Source organism: Stegostoma tigrinum, chromosome 23 (assembly GCF_030684315.1).
Source record: "Stegostoma tigrinum isolate sSteTig4 chromosome 23, sSteTig4.hap1, whole genome shotgun sequence".
Taxonomy (NCBI): domain Eukaryota; kingdom Metazoa; phylum Chordata; class Chondrichthyes; order Orectolobiformes; family Stegostomatidae; genus Stegostoma; species Stegostoma tigrinum.
This window is the reverse complement of record NC_081376.1, coordinates 37,714,229-37,735,705: the sequence shown is the minus strand read 5'-3', so window position 1 is coordinate 37,735,705 and position 21,477 is coordinate 37,714,229. Positions and strand designations below refer to the sequence as shown.

Genomic DNA, 21,477 nt, shown 5'->3' with positions numbered 1-21,477 from the left:
CAGTTTCAGTGAAACTGAAGGACTTGCTCAGACATTTCAATGGGCCATAAAGAGTTGACCACATTGCTGTGTGCCTGGAGTCACATATTGGACAGAGTAAAGTTGCTCGATTTCCTTCACTATACGACATTTGTAAACGCAATGGGTCTTTGCATCAATCCATTAGTTACATATGTGTTACTTTTGCAAGCAGTTTAATTCCAAATGACTTCATTTACCAATAAACTCCCCCAGCTGTTATACTGGGATTTGAACGTGCACTTCCAGATTATCAGACATCTGGATTGCGACTGTACTGAAATAATGACAGTACTGTCAGAAGGGACCAATTGGATTCGGTGCTGCTGGACAGGTTACAATAGGAATTGCGGCAGGTACTGAGGGAGGAAAGGGGTTGGAGTCTGTTTTCTCCTCACAATACCCCTATTCCATTTTTTTTTTTGTCCCTGCTACCATGCTTCCTAACGTGAGATACACCATTCCATCGCCGCAAGGTTCATGCCAATCCTGTTGTAGGACTGGCTACAAAGAGACATGTGAGTGGTCCAAGATGTCTTGCTTTCTCGAGTCCAATTCATTTCCACCACTGATCGATGCTGACTGTGTAGAACTGTGGGCAAAAGCCACATCCTCCACTTCGTAGCACAGCCCAGGGCATATCAGCTTGTACTTTTGCAGCCACACATACAGCCCACACAAAGTTACAACCTGTAGTTCTTTCCGCACACCCCCTCAGTGCAGTATCATGATAACTGAAGGTTATCTTCATCATCCTGGTTTCTGTACATGAGGAAATTCTTGAGGCAATGTTTTGTTCAATTCAGGCTGTACACACGAGATGAGGACATCTGTATGTCACCACACAATAGCATGTCATTGGCAGGGTCTAAGAAACTGAGGGATTGACATTATCTTACAGCCAGAATACTAAGCTCAGGCTCCTCATGAGGTTCAGAAAGGTTCAAAAGCACAGGAGAATCTATTCTTTGCGTTGATTGGCAAAATGGTTCTGTAACTGAACCTAACCAATTGAGAGGAAAAGGTTAGAAGGAAAGACAACCATTTGTCTGTTGGGGTAACCCAACTAGAGAGGTTATTCAGGTCTAGCAATTAAATGTGCTGGATTATTATCAAATGATCTCTAACAGAGTAGTGGCTTCCTTCTGATGTATTTCATACAGAGACAGTAGAGGGCAATTTGTGAGAACACTTGCAGGTGCCATTTTTAAAACAGTTGATTGTTTTAAGCTAAGAGAGATGAAAACCACAAGCTATTGCAATAAGTAGTCTGTTTTTGTACTGTCCCTTGCAACCTGCTGTAGCAGCTTATTTGGAAATCAACCCTAAATAACCCTGCCTGTATCTGAGACTTGGAAGCTGTCCAAACACTTGCAAATGTTGCTACTTGAAGCACCCAGGACCAGTGAAAGAAAGTAGCACTCAATTAGTAATTGCCGCTTGGTACCATTCCCTGCCACTCTCCAGCTATCAACAGTGTTGACATTAGATTTGAAAAATCACAAAGCGTTGATGGCTAATGGGCGTGGACCCTGAACATAATTCTGTTGGTTTTGCCTCTGTACCCTTCTATTCCCAACACACACTTTTTCACCCAACCTGGCAAGGCAGAGGATTGAGTAAGAAAGCTGTTCAGAAAACAAAAGAAAGATCCTTTCCTAACCCCTAATGACATCTCAAAGTGCCTTTCAGCTGATGAAGTACCTCTTTGAAGAGACGTCATTGATTGATTTATTGTCAGGTATACCAAAATGCAGTGAAAAGCTTTGTTTGCGAGCGGTACAGGCAGATCACAGCAAGCGAAGGATGTACAGATCAAAAAGACTTAGATGCGTACAGGTTACATTGCAGGTTACATTATTTGAGGCTAGAGTCCATTCAACAGTCTGATTACAGCTGGAGAGAAGCTGTTCCTGAACCTGTTTGTGTGTTCTGCCTGACGGAAGAGGTTGTAGGAGATCATTACCGGGGTACGATGGGTCTTTGGCCGCCTTTCCGCGGCAGCGAGCCATGTAAATACAGTCCGTGGATGGCTGCCTTCCCTGATGGTCTGGGCTGTACGCACCACCTTCTGTAGTTTCTCATGTTCCCGGGCAGAGCAGTTGCCGTACCAGGCCGTTGTGTACACGGACAATGTGCTTTCAATGGTGCATCTGTGGAAGTTGGTGAGGGACCTGATGGACATGCCAAATTTCCTGAGCCATCTGAGGAATGAGAGGTATTTTTGTGTCTTCTTGTCTGTTGCATTTACGTCCTGGACATGTCGTCAGTTATCATCATTCTGAGGAACTTGATGCTGTTCGCTGCCTTAGCCTCAGGTCAATTGATGTAGATGGGGGTGTGTTCTCCTCCTTTCTTACTGAAATCAATGATCACTTCTTTAGTTTTGCCAATATTGAGAGACCAATTATTTTCATTGCACTAGGTTGCCAAGCCCTCTGTCTCCCTTCTGTATGTTGACTCGTTGTTATTGGATATCCATCCCACACGGTGGTGTCGTCAGCGAACTTGTACATGATGTTCTTTCAGAATTTGGCAACACAGTTGCAGGTGTGCAGGGGGTACAGGAGGGGACGGTGGACACAACCTCAACGGGGTGGGGAGGAGGATCCAGTGTTGAGTGCTCTTGTGGAGGGAGTGCAATTACCTATCCTCACTGTGGCCTATGGGTCAGAAAGCTGAGGATCTAGTTGCAGAAGGTTGAACTGAAACCAAGGTCAAGGAGTTTTGAGATCAGTCTGGAGGGGATAATGGTGTTGAAGGTGGAGCTGTAGTCAATGAGCAGGAGTCTGACAGAGATGTCTTTTTGTCCAGATGTTCCAGGGATGAGTGCAGGACTAGGGATATGGCATCCTCTGTGAATTTGTTTTGTTGATACGCAAACTGTAGGGGATTGAGGCAGGCTGGGAGATTATTGAAGTCAGAACTATTGGGCGGCAGTTGTAATGTTGGTCATTGCTGTAATGTAGAAATTCAGTGGAACATTCAGCCTGCACACAGCAAGATGCTATAAGCAGCAATGTGATTGTGACTTTATGATGTTGATTGAGGGATACATTTTAAACCTGGGCACAGATTAGAACTCACCGGCTTCTCTTCAAAATATCAAGGTGGGCAGATGTTCCAGAGGTGGGCTGGGGTGAGGACAAGGAGCAGAATTTTAAAATCTAACATTGCTTGACGAGGAAAATAAAAAAACTACAGACAGATATCAATAGAATGTCAATAGAAACAGAAGTAGTCCTGGAGATTAATGTCAGGTTGCAACACCGGAGGAAATTTTGGGATAGTAAACAGTTTGAAAAAAAAATATTGAAAGGTCTTTGAGCAAACCTCCCTGAATGGCCTGGAGTCTCCAGGATATTGCTGAGATCAAACTGCAGAGAAAAATTATTAGGGAACTTAAAGATATAATGATCAATGTATATCTTTAAGTTCCCTGATGATTTTTCTTTGTGATGGGGTTAGGGTTTTGGAGTTTTTTCTCAGCAATATCCTGGAGACTTCACGCCAATCAGGGAGGTTTGCTAGGAGACCTTTTGATGTTTTCTCTTGAACATATTAGTAATAAAGATTGGTGATCTGAGGATGAGAGCTGTTCGACTGTACTGAAGTGGAAGGAGGACTCTTTGCTAATATGCTAGGCGTAAGTGTAGCCAGGAGTTGGCAACTGTCCACCCTTCAGTTTGGCTCACCTTTTGCTTCCTCTGTTTCCCAGGCTAAAGATCCAAAAGCTGTTCTGAGGCTCGAACAAATCAACGCCACTTTTCAACCAACGAAAATCGGGAATCCTAATGGATTGCAAATTACATACTTAAAAGACAACAGTACAAGGAATATATTTGTTTATCACGAAGATGGAAAGGTGAGATTATGCAAACTAAAGTGACAGTTTTAAAATGGATGTGGAGTGTTAATGCATTAACAAAGCAGTTCGGGAAATAAGGTTGTGTGCATTTTATTTAAACTGTGGTCCTGCTTTTTATAAACAAATAGGTGTAGAGTATGCTCTGTCTGACTGATCACAGTAGACTGGCTGTTGGCGGTCTGTGGTCTTCTTTAGTCATGTTTTGAGTCTCAGTTCAGTGACGCACGAGCTGGTTTCTCTTGAACTGTTATTTTTTTTCATGGAGTTGCTGCCGTTTCAATTGCTGGTCTTGAGATATGGCAAAGAAGACGTGTGATTTACCATAGTTGGCAGCCAGGACATTTAAAACAGGCTGGTTTTTAATGGACTAGTATTGACGAAGTCAGTGCTGTTCTGAAGATGGGGTTGATCACTTCACCAAATTGTTAATACTGCTGGTGCCATTTTAAAAACGCAATACTGCCTCTGTACTCCACTTAAGTACCAGTCTGGGATCTGTGCTAAGTGGGACCTGAACACCCATGCTCTTTAAAATAACACCATGGGATATTTCACATCCACAGAGGTTTAGTATCTCACTACACAGAAAGACATCTCCAGCAGTGCCACACTCTCAGTCCTGCACTTGCAGTGTCAGCCTAGATTTTGTTCTCCAGTGCTGACGTGGGACTTTCTGAAAATGACCTCGGTTGTGAGTTACTGAGCCACGGATCTCACGTAATGAGCTACAAATTGCTGAACCGTGTAAGTTGTATGCAATTTAAAGTCCACATAACATTTTGTTACGGTCTATATGATCAAAACTCTTTGTCCTGTGTCTTTCTTGTACATGCACCTGACAAAATGACGATGCACCCAACACCTTCAACAAGTTCAGAGATAATGGGAACTGCAGATGCTGGAGAATTCCAAGATAATAAAATGTGAGGCTGGATGAACACAGCAGGCCAAGCAGCATCTCCTGAGATGCTGCTTGGCCTGCTGTGTTCATCCAGCCTCACATTTTATTACCTTCAACAAGTTAACCCACATTTAAACCAGGAACAAATGCAAAGTGCATCAAATTCAAAACACAATGCCTGTATTTATTTAAGGCTACAGTAATAGTTTAAACATAGGCTAATGGACATACCACATCAGTCAGTTTCTTGGCCAGCAGATATATGGAGTGGTTATTTTCTTGACCAAATTTACAGTGTCACTCACTTGCCTGACCAACAGTGGTTATTTTTAAAAGATGTTTACTAATTCTGTCTCCTTTATAAACAGGAAATAGTTGACTGGTTCAATGCAATCCGAGCAGCACGTTTCCATTACTTGCAAGTGGCATTCCCTGGAGCTAGTGATGCTGATGTGAGTCCTGTTAGACACTTAACTTCTTTACCAAGAGAATGGTTAGAACATGAAAATTGCTGCCAGAGATTGAGATGAAAAGCTGGGATGCCTTCCAGGGGAAGTGAAATAAACGTGTGAAAGACAATGAAGTTGAAAGATATGTTGACAGGGCTTGATTAAATGGTGTGAGAGGAGGCTTCTGTAGTCTCTGTCCCTCTATTGAAATCCTATATCGCTTTTATATTTTTCCTATCAAATGGACAACATTTCATTTTCCCCACATTGCTCTCCATCTGCCAGATTTCTGCCCACTCATTTAAACCTACTGATATACTTTGTGTCTTCCTGGCTACGTGTTTTTCCATCTATCTTTTACATTGGCAATAAGTTTGACTCAGTCCCTACAGCCACATTAACACTTAGACGGTAAATAGTTGAGGTCCCATTACTGATTCCTGTGGCTCTCCATTAGTTACAGTCTGCTACCCAAAGGTAATGTGATAACACAACTGTATTTCCTGTTAGCTATCCAGTCTTCAGTCCATGATCATGATAATGTATCATCCCCAGCTAGAGTTCTGTTTTAAGCTGTGTGCATGCACAGTCATTTCATGATTCCATGTGTGGTGATTAGCAGTGGCAAGCTGATCATAGCATTGACATCCGCTTCTGAAAGTCACTGCTGCACACAGACCTCCGAGGCCTGCATAGCTGCAAAAATGAGAGGGAATGCTGCCCTCAACTTCGTGAGCTGTTACCTTTTTGACAAGGGCCCTTATCGAATGTATTTAGAAATCTGAATGCAGTGTACCGACTGGTTCCTTTTTATCTACACTGGCTATTATAACCACAATCAACTTTAACGGATTTGTCAAAAATGATTTCATTTTCAAAAAGCACCATCTTGGGCTGAATGACCGATTTCTATGCTGTAAATCTGATGTCATTTACAATTAATTTAGTTTGGGAAAGTTGGATTATTTTTCTTCTTTACAATTTGCTGTTAAAACCATTTCTTCATCACCAGTTTACTTAGGGGGCGGAAAAAGGAATAAACTGAGAGCACAAATGCAGTGATTTTGCACAGGAATGTATCTCTCAATCTCCAGGAGTTCTCACTGTACCAGAAAGAACAGCAACTTTGAGTACAACTTAATGCTGCACTGACTGAAAATCGAGGGTGACCCAGGTATCACAGAGATCAATTAATCTTAACCTGCAAACTCTCCTCTAAGTCCCATGCCATCCTGACTTTGAAATATATCGTCCAATCCTTCATTTCCACTGGGTCAAAGACCTGGAATGCCCTATCCAACAGTTAGTATTGGAGTCCCAACAGCACAGGGTTCAAGGATGCAGCTCATCACCACCTTTTCAAAGGTAAGTCGGGATGGACAATAAACACCAACAACTTGGAATGAACTAAAAATAAGTTTTCCACTGATTTGATACAAAAGCTTCAGTGCAGTGGTGTCTGTCGGTATTACAAATTATTGCTGGGTGTAATAGGAGTCACAATATTCTGAGCCATTTAGCTGTTCAATCAGGCCACAGTTAGCCTGAGTTTTGGCTGATGAGGGAGTTAGCTAGAGTCAGGAGGTGAGTTACAAATTGCAGGATTCGTAGCCTCTCACCTGTTCTTGTAACCATTTATATGGTCAATGGTAACCCTAGGATGTTGGTAGTATGTGCAATGCAGTGATATTAATGCCACTGAATGTCGGTGGATGGTGGTTAGATTTCTCTCTTGTTAGTACCTGGCAGTAATATTAACTGCCATTTTTTTCAGCCATAGCCTGGATATTGCCCACAGTTGAGTAGAATGACAGCCTTGACATATTCTGCTGAAGGCAGATTATCAATATCCTAGATTTGTTGTTTGGTTGGAACCTCTTTGCCTTGCAACACAAAATCTTACATTAATGCTCTTCCTCTTCTGTGTCATCCATTGAAATCCCCCTTACTGTCTCCAATGAGTAACATCATGAGATGGGGATCAAGAGCTCCCCTACAGGATCTAGCAATGTCACCCAGCCCTTGGTTTGAACTGTGGGTGTAATTCTGCTAGTGTCCTGAGAAAATATTAACAGTAATACTTTTCCTTTTGTATCTCAGCTGGTACCAAAACTGACGAGAAATTACGGGAAAGAAGGGTACATGGAGAAGACTGGTCCAAAGGTCAGTAAGACTTCTGCATTTAATATTTTTTCAATAATTTATGTATCTTTCAGCCCTAAGAAAACTTTACTGTATGTAAACAAGCTGGATAATATTTATATATCAAATGCTCTGTTATCATCTCTCCATTGTTACAATCCTAGATGATGCTATTACTGGACTAGTTAGATCCCGCATTAAGACCTGGCTTGGTGGGTTGTAAGTTTTATTTTTGCAGTTTGGATACTGTGGTGGTCAGTCACTGAACAGATTCACAACAGATTGGCAATGTACTTTGAACACAAGAATGTAAACATTTATTACCAAAAAAAGGGGAAAAAAACTCTATTACAATTTCTAGTCAAATACCAGAAATAAAGATTAAACTCGATAATAACGTTACAACCACCTGAACCTCAGTGAAAGATGCCCTAATTTCTGCTTTAAAGTTTCTTGTTCAGTTTGCACAGCTACGATCCACTCCTTCTCAGGAAATGTAGTAATTCACTTGCTGTGACTCACTTAGTTGGTGACACTTCCTGAAATTCTTAAACAGGCTTCTAGCACAGCCCACATTTCTTAAGGTGGACTCATCAATCTTCTCCTCCAAAGCCGCCTCTCTCTTGAGTTTTTCTCCTACTGACTTTTAAACTGCTAAAGATTTCGCCAAACTGCTTTGGAGGTGGCTAAGCTGACAGCACCTTTTGCTGCCACAGACCTGCTGTCTCTGCTAGGAAGCTGCACACTCTCTGACCTGCAGGATGGTTGTCCCTTTAAAAAAGGAAATTAGTTCCTGGCTCTACAACAGCCCGATTATTTTTCAATTGTCTTTTACCTTTGTTTCCTAAAGCACTGAACTGTTCACATTGAGGTTTTCTGTTTAGAGGATCTTAGTTAAATACATGTAAACACATTTCTATGCAACCCTTTGCCATTTGGAACTCAAAAATAAAACTAAAGTTGTCTTTCTTTATACATATAATATAGAAATACCAAGCAGACTTGGAGCAATACATGGTTTTGAATTGAGATTCCAATTAATATCAAAATAGAATAAACCTTCGTCACGTCATGAAGTGAAATAAGGATCTCTTGTGTAGATCCCGAGTCAGTTAATCTAACTTCACCCATCCAGAATATCACATCATCTGATCTCATCTAAGGTTCTCCTCCATTGATTTCCTAGAAAGGCAGTGCAGAGGGTGAACTGCTCTTTACATGAGGAATGTCTCCCTTCCATGTTGTCCAAATATTCCTTTCACCAGTTTTAAACTCACACATTTCTTCCAGGCTCTTTACAGATGTGAAATTCTGTTCAAGATTAACCTCCCCCGGGCCACTCAGTGTTTGAATCCTCAGTTTGAACAGAAAGTGCTCAAAGTGCAACACAGTGAAGAGTGCAAGATGTACAGTCAGCTATACAAGATCGTCTTGTTGTGGGCCAGGGAGAGAAAGCATGAACCCTGTTGCTGCTTCTGCTTCTAAGCTTAATATTGCACACCCATGCCCTCAGGTTCGAACTCCACTAATGGCAACTTACTCAAAGCAACTGCTTACCTTTCCAAGATAATAAAATGTGAGGCTGGATGAACACAGCAGGCCAAGCAGCATCTCAGGAGCACAAAAGCTGACGTTTCGGGCCTAGACCCTTCATCAGAGAGCTCTCTTTATTATCTTGGAATCTCCAGCATCTGCAGTTCCCATTATCTCTGCTTACCTTTCCAACTGCTTTTCCAATTACAAGTGGGCCCAGAGACAAAAGTAGAAGTTTCTGGAAAAGCTCAGCAAGTGCAGTAGCATCTGTGGAGAGAAATCAGAGTTAACATTTCGGGTCCTCAGAACCAAGCCCAGATTCAGCGAATACAAGTGAGAACCAGCTTGTGATTGGAGGAACACCAGAGACGTGGTCTATCTGATTGGAGAAGCACCAGAGATGGGGCTTTTGATTGGAGGGCCCCCGGATTTGGGGGCTAAAGGAAGGGTCCCCAGTGTTTAGCATGAAGTGTGCCCCTGTCCTTGGCCTTGATCCTCTCACGTGGAGTCTTCACGTTTAATTGAAGATGATTTGCAGTGTCTTTCTTAACTGGAATGCATTTTGGGGTACAGGTGGTTAGAGGAGTTGGGTGACATGATGAAAACTCCATGAACACACCCAGCTCCCACTGGAAACCCTGTCCCTCAGCTACCTTCCTACCTACTACAAAAACTCAATTTAGTTTTTATTGAGTCCTTTGACCTTTAGATTAGCTTCATTTTATGTCTGTTCACAGTCTTTATATCGTGAGCATGGTTTTCTGGGTGTAGTCTGACCAGGACCCTGTACCATTAAGCAATCTATTTTCCTTTAAAGATGCTATATAAATTCAAGAACAAAACCAAAGTTTCTGGAAAAGCCCAGCAGGTCTGGCTGCATCTGTGAAGGAGAAAACAGTTAATGTTTTGGGTCTGGTGACCCTTCCTCAGAACTGCCGGTGGCTGGGAAAATGTCAGTTTGTATGCAGAAAATAGGGAGGTGGGTGGGGTAGGGAGTCAACAGTAGGAAAAAGGCCCAAAGAAAGAGAAATACAGTTGGACAAAGGAGTTGCTAACGATCAGGCTGGGGCTGATGTTTTCCCAGCCACCATCAGTTCTGAGGAATGGTCACCGGATGCTCCCAGACCTGCTGAGCTTTTCCAGCAGCTTTTGTTTCTGTTCCTCATTTACAGCATCTGCGGTTCTTTCGGTTTTCTGTATAAATTCAAGTTGGTGTTGTCTCAGTGATTTTTAGTGAAATGATAACTCAATTAAAATATGGCAACAATCCTTTCTACTTCACAAGAACAATTTGCATTTATTTAGCATCTCGCTGAATCCCCCACTATCAACATTCTTGGTCGCCATTGACCAGAAACTCAACTGGACCGCATAAACATCCTGCTCACAAGAGCAGGTCAGAGGCTAGGAATACTGTGGCAAATAACTCACTTCCCGACTCCCCAAAGCCTGTGCACCATCTATAACGTGCAAATCAGGGATATGATGGAATACTCCCTACTTGTCTGGATGGGTGCAGCTCCAATAACACTCAAGAAGCTTGACACCATCCCCAGGACAAAGCAAACTGCTGATTGGCATCACATCCACCACCTTCAACATTCACTCACTTTACCACTGACACGTAGCATGTACCATCTGCAAGATGTGCTGTGAAAACTCACCAACCTTCCTTCAAAAGCACCTTCCAGACCTATGAACCCTACCACCCAGAAGGAAAAAGGCAGCAGATGCAGTGGGAATGAGGTCTCCAAGTCTTATCTGGCTTGGAAATGTACTGCTGTTCCTTCAATATCGCTAGATTGAAACCACAGAACTCACTCCCTAAGGTTATTGTGGGCCTACCTACACCTGAAGAACTGCAGCAGTGAGGGAAGGCAGCTCACCACCTCTCTCCACGGCAACTAGGAGAGGATAATAAGCCAGTGATGCTTGTATCTCATGATTCTAATTTTTAAAATGTAGTGAAATGGCTGAAGCTGATTCCTGAGACCATTATCAGACTGAATTTTGTACTGAGCTGCATAAGGAGATGTTAGGTCCATGATTACAACACTACCCATCGTATATGTAGGAGGCTCACAGTCATAACATTCTTTAACAAACTCATTATTTTGTAAGAAAGGAAAGTATTTCTTCATGGGCCTAGAATCAGTCTTTTTGTTTCAAAAGAATTCCTCATTTCTGTTTTCACTAACTGTATCTTTTAAGAGGTTTCTAATTATGATATGGCAACTTCTCAGACAACCACCAGTTGTTTTGAGAAGAGGAAGTTAGCGTCTGTAAGCTTACCAACTAATTCAGTGGGCATCCAGCTCAACTATTGTCTCTTCCAGTCTGCTGTCTCCCCCTGCTGGTAGAATTAGTTGAAGCACCCAAATTCCCCAGCAGTTTCACGATTGCAGTCAGATCCGAACTCAGTTTCTAAAAGCAAATTCCGAGTCTGTGGTACAATCCCAAAATTTTGGACTCCCAACTTTGAATGAGCCCACTGCTATTCAGCAAGTCCCAGTTGGTTTTGCTTTTCTGTTTGTAAACCAGAGTCTTTCTCGAGTGGCATAGCTGTGGACAGTTTTCCACCATAGCAGCACCGCTGCTGCATTGTGGTTAAACCGTTCATTACTATTGTCTGCTTCCTTCACTATCAGTATCTTACTGTTGTTTTGCTAACCCTTCGAATGGTGAATATTCTCCAACCCTTCTGTGCTGCTAACATCTCCAAACAGCATGTGCAAAAGCAGAATAGGAGAAACCAGAACAGGCTTAACTCCTGACCACTTTCTGTAATCCATTCCTTATCTGGGAAAAATCTTCCAGGAAACTTTCTTAACCAGGCACAATCCTCACTTAGTGATTAAACATTTGCTACAAAAAAAAATTGTTCAATGGACAGCAGTAGATCTTAAAGCAGGCTGCTGAAAGACACAGCACAATATTATCAGCATTACTTCAGTGAACAGTCTCCTTTTGCTCAGCTGTCTGATTCGAGGTGTGTTGGTTTTAATAAGGTTGTTTGTTTGGTTTGTCTGATGAATCTCTTGATTTAAGAATTTTGAACATTAACCTGAAATTTTACTAATTTCCTAGAACCACATTTTGCTTGTCTCAGGCAAATTAGTACCTGTACCCAAGAGGAGGATAAGTGATTATAGAGAGACAACAGAGCCCACAAAACAAATATGGACAGCAGGAGTCTGCAAATTTTGGGATGGAGCAGTCAGGAGGTTTTTACCCTAGGTTCCTATGCACACCATTATCCACCACCCTGATTACAGATTCTCTCCACTGGTGCATAGTGGCTGTAGAGTTTACCCAGATTATTTTTTTTCTTTATTCTTTCATGGGATGTGGGCAGTCACTGGCAATTTGTTGCCTGTCCAAAATTGCCCTTTAATGGAGTGATTTGCTACAGCCCATTGAGTCTGTGGGTCTGGAATCACATGTAGGCCAGGCCAGGTAAGAATGGGAGATTTCCTTAAAGATGCGTTGCAAAAAATTGCTTGCAGCGCTTGAGCAACAGGTCCAAAACCACCTAGAGGGACAAGATCATGGTAGCACCTGCAGCTGTCTGTTTCCCCTCCAAGTTATATATTTTATATCTGTTGTTCCTTCTTTCACTGCTGCTGGCTCAATATACTGGAACTCCTTTTCTGTCAGTGCTGTGGGTCTATGCACCACATGGGCTGCAGCTATTCAAGAAAGTGGATCACCACCGCCATTTTCTCAAAAGTAATTAGGGATGGGCAATAAATGCTGGCCTTTCCAGCAAAAACTGTATCGCAAGAATGAATTTTGAAAACAAATCCAATTAGACAATACATGGAGACTTGACATGCCTGTAAAAGCAAGATCACAGATAGTGATCAGTTTGAATTTGTGTATTTGTAAAATAAATTGACCTGTTTATTTTTCATGACAATTTGTTCTGCTTGAAAGCTTTTCAGTCATTCCTTTTTCTGCTTCAAAACTTCCTGTGGAAGTGCAGACGTGCTCTTAAATGTTAAATGACTTGTTGCGATTGAAAAATGACATTATATATTTATCTCTCAGAACTAGCTTTCATCCTGTTTTTTTACATCCCTGCTTCTAAACTTGTTCTGTGTTTCCTCAGCAAACTGAAGGGTTTAAGAAACGATGGTTCACGTTAGATGACAGAAGGCTGATGTATTTCAAAGACCCACTGGTAGGCACAGGACACATGTATTCATTTATTACTTTCAGGAAATTGACGTTTCTTTTTCTTTAAAACTCAGTGTAATCTCTTACAGGAAAACTCTGGTACCAGATTCCTCTAATTCCATTTCTAGCAAAATTCATTTTTTAATTTATGAAATAAATATGAATTCTGTACCATGTTAAAAGAAGTGATAATTTTATCCATTTCAAATACAAACTGACTGTAAAGAAGGATAAGTATAATTTATAATTAAATTGCGTCTAAAATCAAAGCAATCTGTATGTACTCAATTACCTAGCATGCTTTGTCTTTGAGGGCCAATAACCACCAGTTGATGGTTAAGCAACAAGTACAAAATGGGAAATCCATGGGAAGAAATAGGTCTACCCCAGCAGCAATGAATTCTTGGCACTGAACATTCTTTTCTGTCCGAGAAAGTGGACAGGATGTACAATATGCTGCCAGTACACTGAGATCCACTTCTGCCACACCTGTTGTTCACTGCGACCTAGCTTGCTAACAAATTCACCTGAATGAATTTCATTGACCAAACTGCTACTTATAGATGTCGCAATGTGTATTTTTATAATTAAACTCAAAAAGGCAGCATCGGGGAGAATGGTCCCAGAATATTCTTCCAGTACGAGATTAAACACAGAGGTTTGTCTCTAAATGTGATGGAGTCTGTGTTGTTGCATTTTGATTTTGGCCACTTGCAGATAACAAAATGATTTGGCACCGTGTCTTATCACCTGTGTGCCAGGAAAACTCTTGGCCAGAATCTGAGCTGGTATTTGATTGCATGACATTGCTTCCATGTTCTGAATGCCCATCTGTAGAAACTGTTTGTTATGGATAACAAGTACCATTGAAGGAACCGTTCAGTAATTAAGTAATTGCATTGTACCACCATGGTTTAAAAAAAAGTGATCATCTACTTCAAAACTGTTCAGTGAACAGTTAATTCTTTGCAATGTGTGATAGTGAAGGATTACTATTTCCCTTTTCTGTCATTTTACATAGAACTATAGCAACTGGCATTTATTTAGCATCTTCAAAATAGAGCGACATCCCAAGGCATTTATGGTATCCAAAAATATCAGGGAATCAAGCCAGAGGAGGAGAGAAGTTTCAGGGTATGGGGACATTTTTGATTTGATTTTATTATTGTCACATGCACCTAGATACAGTAAAAGTTTTGTTTTGTGTGCAGTACAGGCAGATCATAACATAAAACATGCATTAGGGAAATAGCGCTAAGAGTATTATGTTATGGTTGCAGTGAAGGTGCAGAAAGAGTGAGATTGACGTTTCAGTTTAAAATTTGAGATATCCATTCAGAAGTCTGATAACAGCGGGGAAGAAACTGTTCATGAATCTCTTTGTATTTGTGTAAACATAGTGGGGTGAGGGAGGGTGTGGTTATAGTATTTGGAAGGATGAGAAGTGGGAGGGAAGCTTGACACAACATCAGGCCGAAGACACAATCGGTAGAGACGAGGGTGTGGGATTGTGAAAGAGAGCCAGAGGGCTGGAGGTGGGAGACAGACATGAGGATTAGATGAGCTATCATTATATTTTATGATCCATATCTTATCCATGTTCTTATCAAAATAAAAATCTTATAATATTGGTCTTTGACATTTCATTTGAATTCCAGGTTTGACATTTCTCTTGAACTTCAGCTGCCACAGCTTTTTTGCTGGAAGAGAGTCACATTTCATGTGACACAGAACTCTCTGATTTCACTGATAAATAACCTGGCTCTAATTTAAAGAAGGAAAGGGACGAAGAGTCAGGAAATATTCCCACTGATTCTGGGAACAGCTGTGGAAAGGATTAGGGTCAGCAACATTGTTAATGTATCCCACCACCCAGCCCTAGATAAAATGCCCACTGCCACATACTGTTTAGGTTCAAACATGATGAGAAAGAAAGATTTGTATTTATAGTACAGCTTTTGCACCGCTAGGATGTCCCAAAGCACATTACAACCAATGACACAAAGACACAGATGAAGTGCAATGGCTAATTTATACATAAAAAGATCCCACAACCCAATGACCAGATAATCTTTTCCAATGATGTTTCTTGAAGGATAAATAAGGTCACAACTCTGGGGATAACTCATTGGTTTAGTTTAATGTCTTATTTGATAGATAGCACCTCCAACAGTGTAGCATTCATTTAGTATCTCCCTGCACATGGCAACTCCGATCTTTATGTTTATGGTCCTGGATAGGCACTTGAACCCAGGCACTCAGGCCTGCGAACTCAGGCTGGTGCACTACCCGTTGCACCTTGAAAACAAGTGTGGGATTGTACCCCAGCAAGAATGGTCCAATCTTTCAAAATAGATCACTTCCACAGGCCTCCCTGAAGCAGAGCAATGTTAATGAGAGAAGATAAAACATTCCCGTTCTCTCATTGCAGGATGCCTTCGCTCGGGGTGAAGTGTTCATCGGGAGTAAGGAAAATAGTTATAGTGTTTTAGACGGTCTTCCTCCATCAACCCAAGGGAATCACTGGCAATATGGAATTACCATAGTAACCCCTGACAGGAAGTTCTTGTTTGCATGTGAGACTGAGAGTGAACGTCGCATTTGGATGGAAGCCTTTCAGAAGGTTATTGACAGAGCAATGTTGCCCCAAGAGTATGCAGGTAAGGAACTGTCTTTGTGCAAAATCTTCTTCATATAGACAGCGAGTCTGTGGAGCAATCAACAACAACCTATGCCTATATCACAAGTTTACCATAACAGAAAGTCTTCACCTTCACAGGTGTTACCACATAAAGTTTGGCATTGAGCTATGTGAGGAGATATTAGGAGGACCTAGATCTGGTCTAAGATGTAGCCTTTAAGTAGACTGTCAAAGAAGGAAGACAGAGTTGGCAAGGTTTAGCGAATGAATTCCAGAGCCTAGACTCCAGACAGCTAAAGCCACAATCAGTAGGGGTGAAGCAATTAAATTTAGGGTAACACTGCAGATATCTCATACACTTGTTGGATGGAAGATGGTCACAGTGAAAGAGAGAGGAATATCCATGGAGAGATTTGAAAACAAAGGTAAGAATTTTCAAAATTGGAGGCATTGCCTGACCAGGAGCTGATATAGTTCAGCAAACACAAAGGTGAAGGGTGAAATATACTCAAAATTGTGAATGCTGTCAGGCTTCATACCAAAACTAGGACTCACTATCTTTCAATGCACATGATGTTGTTATTAAATTTGATTTGTCCTCTCTCCCTTTGTGTAGCTCTGGAACAAGGATATCATAAAAAGTGACATAATAAAGACTAATGATAAAACAATGCTGATTTTCAGCTGTGATGCATATTTCTGTGTATACACTACTGGCAATCTGCTTTGGAATAATTCATTCAATTACTTGAGCATCAGTCTATGTCACATACTTTGGCACAGATGCTTCATGCATGGAAATAAAATTTTTCCAGAAAATCTATTTCTTTTGAAGAATGGTTAAAACCCATGCAAATTTCAACTGCATCTGTCTTGAAGCCATTAATCTGTTTATTTTGTTTCTCTCTTTTTAGCATCTGAAGCATTTTGCAGTTTTGGAATTTGATTTCTCTTTTAATGCATTTGTCCTCCAGCAACAGGTCAGCAAAATTTGATAAGTACCTGCTGGAGACTGCAATCATGATATCCCACAACGGAATATGTTAGCACCTTCCCCTTTCCCCATTTCCTGCATTTGTTTGAAATATTTTCTTCAAACTGTAAACAAGCTGATATATGTAGGGGGAAGAAATCTCATTCATCAAAATACTAATTCCCCTTTAGGTTTTTCATATATATGATTTCATACAACAAATATGCTTCACTTAATTTGCAAGGAATAAAACTCAACTGTTGACTAAATAATCTGCGTAGACGTGCTCTACTGAGCTAATGGATTTAGCAGACAGACTGAGACAAAGAGAACAGTCCAATTAATTCATCAGTCTGTCGCAAACGTCACCCATGACAGCTTAATTGTGCCTCCATCATTGTGAAAATTAATCACCCACCCTCCATTCCATCATACTCTTTCCCTTCCCTTGATTTCCTTGTTTTTTTTCACCTGTTTAAAACATGTTCAATCTAACATCTTTCAGTTCTGACCAAAAGTTATGGACCTGGAGCATCAGCTGAATCCCTCTCCATAGATACCAGAATTTTCTGCTTTTAGGACAGGGTACTATATATTTTTTTTGAAATACTAAGTTTCTTTGTTGTCGAAAGATATATTTTCAACAAAAATGACGACCTTCATTTTGTCTTATTTTCCAGTGGAAGCACATTTTAAACACAAGCCATAGAAGATCCTTGGTTTCGGAGGCTGTGGGCACACTAGGATTTCATCTGCTCATCACTGTTCTTTTTCAAATATGGATTGTTTGGTGTTTGTGCAGCAGTCTGTTTCCCTTTCCTCCATCCGTATGCCCTCAAAACTCACTCCCTCCCTCCCCAATGACTACCACAACACGGGTGGGGAGGTGGTATACAAGCACCTGAAGAAAATTAAACTGTAGCGAGGAAAGTGAAGTTGAAAGTGAAATGCATGTTACGAAATTGTAAAATCAAGAGCATGAATTTCACTTCAGCATTTGGGATGACTGTCAAAACGCACGGTTCATTACACACAACACTGCATGAGTATTTCTATTTGTTAGTATTTAATCACAGAATGTTTCCACTGCAGTCGGACACTATAAATACAATGATGTGAAAGGCTTAAGTTTTTTTAAAAAATTCAGTCTCATGTATCCATCTGTAATTGTCCATTGCTGGTCATGTGCCAATTCTCTGTGCGTCAACTTTGTTCTTACAGTCTTCAAGCAACTGTATTTATATATACAAAGTAAAACTTAAATTTAACTGTACAGACTTTAATGATCAGTGATTCTACATGATAAACTTTCTCAAAGGGGCGGCAGTGGCCTAGTAGTATTATCGCTGGACTGTTAATCCAGAGATCCAGATTTTGTTCTGGGGACCAGGGTTTGAATCCTGCCAAGGCAGATGGTGGAATTTGATTTCAATAAATATCTGGAATTAAGAGTTAACGATGACCATGAATCCATTGTCGAGTGTTGGAAAAAGCCCATCTGGTTCACTAATGTCCTTTAGGGAAGGAAACTGCCATCCTTACCTGGTCTGGTCTACATGTGACTCCAGACCCACAGCAATGTGGTTGACTCATCATTGCCCTCTGAGCAATTTAGGGATGGGCAATGAATGCTGCCTTAGCCAGCGACGTCCTCAATGAATTAAAAAAAATGTCCATAAAGACTTCTAGTTTTAGTTGCAATTGTGATGACTTACCTCAAACTTGAAATTGTTTTTTATTTCTTGTGTTTATATTTTCTGTGGATTGCCAAACAAAAAATACAAATATAGGTGTCAGTAAAGCTGAAATTACCGTCAGTACCTAGGCTCACAATGGTCCTGCTGTCTTCTGAACAAAATGTACAGCTTGAATTAAATTGTGTATGATGCTGTTTTCAGAGGGGTGTGTTCTCGGAGATGTGTTCTCTATTTAAAGAAAATAATAATTAGCTTTTCTGTACTGCTCAGCTTAAGGTTAAATTTTAGTGATATGTTGTGTTCTGTGATGTTTGTACCAGATAATAGTGTAATATAAGATTACCATGGTAAACAATGTAAAAAGCCTTCACATTGCAACAATTCTTCCTAAATTGTATCCACAGCTTTTTAATATGCATATTTTAAAAAACTGACGTAAAAAGATCTGAAATTTATTTTGCAAAGTTGTGAATTAATTCCTCCGATTAAACCACCAACCCTATCAATCAATTTTCATTCACCAGTGTGCAGTACCTTGGTTACAGTAACATTAATATCACACTAAATGCATTCTTTAAAGGTGTACCTCAACAATGGGACCAATAATCTTTTCTCAGATGTAATCTCAACCCAACTATTAAGCATCCCGAAAGTATCTCAAATAATAGCATCCAAAACATTGTTAGAGATTCTATGTATAGCAAGCTTATTACATATGGAATTTATGGAGACTAAACATGGTTGTGTGATGGATTTTTCCTAACAAAATGTCAGTGATTATATGCTGTTATGATGTGGTTGTTCCACTCTTCAAAGGGAAAGAATATTGACATGGAGATTCTACTATAATAGTTTGATAATCCACTTTTCCAAATTATGTCAACTGACATGGAATGAAACTGGGAAGCAAGCGAGATGACAACATGCTTCAGCAAACCAACACATCAAGTGAACGGATTTGAGATGAGCCTCAGCAGACTTTTTAAAGCAAGAAGTGAATTAAGTGAAGGAAAAAAGTCTATATTATATTCTTTATTCCAAACACGGAGGAAGTTTTTAGAATTTAATTTATATATCGCTGTGTGCAATTTGCACTGTTTCAATCTCCTTGTTTTTGTTCACTTGTACCTCCCTGCATAATTCAATAAATTCACAGCCAGTATTTCAAAATAGATTGTAGCTGAAGAATCATACATTGGAAGTAACACAATACCTACATTTTCTTTGTTCCTTCTCTTGTACTTATTGGGATTTTTAAAATTGGTCCATACGATCACTTACATATGGCTTTTGGAAATGTAAAATATTATGCTGCTAACAATTAAAATGAAGTACGCACTGGTTGCTAAAGAATAGCAGAACTAATTTACTTCGTAATTTTTAAGGTATCAGGCAATATACTTGAATAAGAATGTTATCAAAAAAGTGGATAACAAAAAATAAAGACCCTGATGGTTATGAGGAAGAGTAAAATGAAACATTCATGTCCATTCCATTTGTGTTGTTTTAATATGGTGTGCATTTGATTATGGAAATTATTCATAATGTACAGTGGAGAATATGGTGCTGAAATGAATTACTTAAAGTTATCATGGTGTCCCAGATCAGACTTTGTATTTTGATTACTTTCAATTAAAAGGTCTTGATTGTGTTGCACAAATGAGGCAATATGATTTGTCGTAATTGTCTGTTATTCTTTCAGAATGATTTAAACAATTCCTTTTGGTACAGAGTCTTTAAGTGCAAGGACACTGCAGTAAAAACCGAAGTCTTTTTGTTAGCTGCCTCAAAATATGCAACAGCAAATGACAAATACCAGCACTTTTCAGGATCTAATTGTCTCACGAGCTCTCTAAATGAAACTATTGAAAATTAAGGGCTCAGATTCCCTAAAAACTATATCAAGACTGTTCAAATGCATTGTATAGCTGAGTAATTTGGGAAATGACCATTGGTAAATTCAATACAGTTGGAAGGACAAGTGATTTTCAGCTTCTGATTTCTAGAACCTTTCATTTTTTTTGGCGTAGTCAGTCCTCACATGTTGGTCAGTCTGTTGTAATCTAATGCTGAAATTGATGGCTAGTCACTTAGTCAACAACTGTTATCATGTGATGAGCATGATAATAAAAGGTAGACTAAGGTGGCCATTGGTCGGTCTTCTAGTAATTCCTACATGGGTCAAAATGATGTGGGTTCAAGTTCAGGTACTGAGAGGTGAAAAAACAATGTGCCCAAACTTGCCACTATTTCAGTTTCTTCTAAGTAAGACATTGTTGTTGCATGGGCCTTGTGGTGCCCGCATCAAATTCAGAATTTAAAAGAAATCATTGTTCATCTAGAGTTACGCTGTGCATGTGACTGCTGAGCATGCCCATTCACCATTTATTGAAAAGTAATCAAATGTGAGTGAGATACTCAGAGTTTGAATTGACCAGGTGGGATGCTGTGAAGATACAAATCGTCAGTGGTTCTATAAATACTTAATGTTCCAATGGCCCTGATGGGCTACATCCTAGAGTTCTGAGGGAGGTGGCTGAGGAAATAGTGGAGGCTTTGGTCGTGATCTTTCGAAAGTCACTGGAGTCAGGGAAAGTCCCAGATGATTGGAAAATTGCTGTTGTAACCCCCTTGTTTAACAAATGATCAAGGCAAAAGATGGAAAATTATAGGCCGATTAGCCTAACTTTGGTAATTGGTAAAATTCTAGAATCCATTATCAAGGATGAGATTTCTAAATTCCTGGAAGTGCAGGGTCAGATTAGAACAAGTCAGCATGGATTTAGTAAGGGGACGTTGTGCCTGACAAACCTGTTAGAATTCTTTGAAGAGGTAACAAGTATGTTAGACCAGGGAAACCCAGTAGATGTCTATCTAGACTTCCAAAAGGCCTTTGATACGGTGCCTCACAGGAGGCTGCTGAGCAAGGTGAGGGCCCATGGTGTTCAAGGTGAGCTACTGGCTTGGATTGAGGATTGACTGTCTGACAGAAGGCAGAGAGTTGGGATAAAAGGCTCTTTTTCGGAATGGCAACCAGTGACGAGTGGTATCCCGCAGGGTTCAGTGTTGGGGCCGC

The 21,477-nt window shown here is 40.4% G+C and overlaps 1 protein-coding gene across 2 annotated transcripts in view; it reads left to right on the top strand.

Moving 5' to 3' along the window:
- LOC125462597 (arf-GAP with dual PH domain-containing protein 1-like) overlaps positions 1 to 20,060 on the top strand; it is a 108,724-nt gene extending 88,664 nt beyond the window's left edge. Inside the window, exons 6-12 of one of the 2 annotated variants that reach the window (XM_048552797.2) lie at positions 3,737 to 3,883; positions 5,156 to 5,239; positions 7,337 to 7,399; positions 13,023 to 13,094; positions 15,522 to 15,750; positions 17,210 to 17,289; positions 17,385 to 20,060. In XM_048552797.2, the coding sequence (XP_048408754.1) occupies positions 3,737 to 3,883; positions 5,156 to 5,239; positions 7,337 to 7,399; positions 13,023 to 13,094; positions 15,522 to 15,750; positions 17,210 to 17,283 (669 nt within the window). In that variant the 3' untranslated portion in view covers positions 17,284 to 17,289; positions 17,385 to 20,060. The remainder of the gene's footprint in view (positions 1 to 3,736; positions 3,884 to 5,155; positions 5,240 to 7,336; positions 7,400 to 13,022; positions 13,095 to 15,521; positions 15,751 to 17,209; positions 17,290 to 17,384) is intronic. The other variant, XM_048552798.2, reaches the window with a different exon arrangement.
- The last annotated feature ends 1,417 nt before the right edge of the window (positions 20,061 to 21,477 follow it).